A 3,024-nucleotide genomic window follows, 5' to 3' on the forward strand; every position below is an offset into this window, starting at 1 on the left:
AAGCGACCCCTTTCTTCAAACTAATGAAAAAAGGAGCCCCTTTCAAATGGGAGACGGAATGTGAAGAAGCATTCCAACACTTCAAGAGGGTCCTAGCGGAACCACCAATCCTCGCCAAACCCCAAACAGGGGAAACACTTTACTTATACCTCTCCATAACGGAAGAGGCACTTGCAGCAGCACTCGTCCATGAAAATGCGAAAAAGGAACAAAAACCCGTATACTTCATAAGCAAAGTCCTACAAGATGCGGAAGCTCGCTACTCACGCTTAGAAAAGCTAGCTTTCACACTCCTTACAGCCTCCTGACGCCTACGACAATACTTCCAAGCTCATCCCATGACGGTTCGAACCGACCAGGCGGTCAAGCAGGTGTTACAGAAACCCGACCTAGCGGGAAGAATGCTAGCGTGGTCCATCGAACTATCTCAATTCCAGATCAAATTCGAACCCCGAAATGCGATCAAAGCACAAGCTATGGCCGACTTCATCGCCGAGATGACTCCGGGAAAGCTCACCCCCGAATCATGGAAACTACATGTCGACGGCTCATCAAACTCCACCTACGGAGGCGCCGGAGTCATACTCGAAAACCAAGACGGGATCACGGTCGAACAGTTGGTACGATATGAATTTCCAGTATCAAACAACCAAGTAGAATACGAGGCCCTCTTGGCAGGCCTATCCTTAGCCCGGGAAGTCGGAGCAAAGATCCTAGAAGTAAATACCGATTCACAGGTAGTCAGTTCCCAAATTAACGGAGACTGCCAGACACGAGATCCCCTACTCCAACAATACCTCGCCAAGGTAAACAAACTAAAAGAAGGATTCGAACACGTCACCATACAGCACGTCCCTAGGGAACGAAATGCCAAAGCAGACCTACTCTCCAAGCTAGCCAGTATCAAACCCGGACACGGTAACAAATCGCTAATCCAGGAAGTCGTTAAGACACCCTCCGTGTCAACAACAACCAACGCTCACCTGACAATCTCAAACCAGGGATCTTGGACCTACCCTATCCTGCAATACCTCCTCGATGGAACACTGCCACCAGACCCCAAAGAGGAAAAACGAATAAAAAGGGAAGCCGCCAACTATACCATTGTCGCAGGACAGCTATACAAACGCGGATTCTTGCAACCCCTGCTCAAATGCATCGAACCCGAGAACACGGAGTACATACTCCGTGAAATCCACGAAGGCTGCTGCGGTCACCACGTCGGAGGCAAAACATTAGCCCAAAAAGTCATCAGAGCAGGCTACTTCTGGCCCACGGTTATCCGGGATTCCATACAAATAGTTAAAAACTGGGACAAATGCCAAAGGCACGCCAATATCCACCAAGCCGCGCCACACCAGCTAAGCACCATATCGACAGAGCGACCGTTCGGCACTTGGGGCATCGACCTCGTCGGACCCTTCCCTACGGCACCCGGCCAGCTTAGATACCTCATCGTCGCCATAGACTACTACACTAAATGGATCGAAGCCGAACCCCTGTCCTCTATAACGGCAACCCAATGCCAAAAATTCCTCTGGCGTCAGATCATCACCCGATTCGGGATCCCCGAGATCGTTATCTCGGACAACGGAACCCAATTTACCGACAAAAAATTCAGAGAATTTTTAGAGGGGCTACGTGTATCTCACCGCTTCAGCTCGGTAGAACACCCTCAGACAAACGGACAGGTGGAATCCGCAAACAAAATAATCGTCAAAGGACTTAAAAAGCGGCTCGACGAAGCCAAAGGACTATGGGCCGACGAACTCGGGTCGGTCCTATGGTCATACCGAACCACACCTCAAACGACGATGGGAGAAACACCTTTCCGACTAACATACGGTGTTGAGGCGGTCATCCCGGTAGAGATCGGAGACCCAAGCCCCAGAAAAACGGTCGGAGGTAACGACGAGAAAGAAGAACGAGACCTCATTGACGAAACAAGAAGTATAACCCATCTCAGGGAGCTAGCCCTAAAGCAAAGAATCAGCCTGAGATACAATCACGGAGTCATCCGGCGAGAATTCGCGGCCGACGACCTCGTCTTACGACGAAACGATATCGGTCCCCCGACCCCAAGAGAAGGGAAGCTCACCCCCAATTGGGAAGGACCATACAGAATCAAGGCTGTAATCGGAAAAGGAGCATACAAACTCGAACGGCTCAACGGCGACGAAGTCCCGAGAACTTGGAACGCCGCCAACTTGCGACGATACTACGCCTAGACCAACCTACAAAGGTCGCACCCCTGTCCTCATTTCTGTTTTTGTACTTCTCCTACCAGTTTACAAATTCTAAGATTTTATTTCTCATCTAAGTTTTAAACTCGGGTACTCTTTCCCGCCACCAAACGGAGGGTTTTAACGAGGCCCAACCATCAATAAAAATTCCATTAAAACAGCTATTTCTATTTTCCTAAGTGTCCCAAATACGGAACAAAAACACGGCCGCAACTGGGGGACTGATCACCCCCCAGGCCCAAACACGCGGATATCCACAAAAGAACCCGACCAAACGACGGTCCGAGGAAACAAACGAAATACATACGGAATAGCCTAAAACGGAATGTATGATAGGCCCGGACGGCCCAAAAACAACGTAACAACGGAACATACAAAAAGCCCGAACGGCCAATAAGCACTATTAAAACGAAAATAAAGTGTTCCAAAATCAAAATACACGGCCCTTGGCCATCCAAAAATATCCAAAAACACAGTTCAAAGAAAAATCCAAAGAGATAAAGGTAAAAGCTACTCGAGGTCAACGATCTGGCCATCACGAACAGTCTTGAAGGCCCCCATCACGGATATATCCACACCAGGAGCTAGCACTGAAGCTTGAGCCCTCATCGTTTCCTCGGTAGCCGCAATTGCATCCTTCGCATCAGCTAGCAACTCTGTCTTCTCCCTCTTCAAGGCAGCAACCTCGGCCTTTAGAGCCTCCGACTCGGCAAGAAGCATGGCAGCCTGAGAACCCACATCTGAAGCCCGCTGCCGCTCCTCTGCCAACTGAGAGAGAAGC

The 3,024-nt window shown here is 49.7% G+C and overlaps 2 protein-coding genes across 2 annotated transcripts; both read left to right on the forward strand.

Annotated features, from left to right (window-relative positions):
• Positions 1-338: 338 nt before the first annotated feature.
• Positions 339-1,447, forward strand: LOC148543939 (uncharacterized). Its single transcript, XM_088498788.1, has 2 exons — positions 339-1,277; positions 1,328-1,447. Exons 1-2 carry the CDS (start codon positions 339-341, stop codon positions 1,445-1,447), a joined length of 1,059 nt encoding a protein of 352 aa, XP_088354914.1.
• Positions 1,448-1,814: 367 nt separating this feature from the next.
• Positions 1,815-2,228, forward strand: LOC148543940 (uncharacterized). The gene has a single exon (XM_088498789.1). It carries the CDS (start codon positions 1,815-1,817, stop codon positions 2,226-2,228), a length of 414 nt encoding a protein of 137 aa, XP_088354915.1.
• Positions 2,229-3,024: the final 796 nt, after the last annotated feature.

Source organism: Arachis ipaensis, chromosome B9, assembly GCF_059453495.1.
Source record: "Arachis ipaensis isolate K30076 ecotype BB chromosome B9, ASM5945349v1, whole genome shotgun sequence".
Classification (NCBI taxonomy): domain Eukaryota; kingdom Viridiplantae; phylum Streptophyta; class Magnoliopsida; order Fabales; family Fabaceae; genus Arachis; species Arachis ipaensis.

Coding starts and splice junctions, on each gene's coding strand:
- LOC148543940 (XM_088498789.1), top strand. CDS start 1,815: ATGGGAGAAACACCTTTCCGACTAACATACGGTGTTGAGGCGGTCATC.
- LOC148543939 (XM_088498788.1), top strand. CDS start 339: ATGACGGTTCGAACCGACCAGGCGGTCAAGCAGGTGTTACAGAAACCC. Junction 1,278..1,327: donor CAGGCTACTTCTGGCCCACG/GTTATCCGGGAT, acceptor CAAATGCCAAAG/GCACGCCAATATCCACCAAG.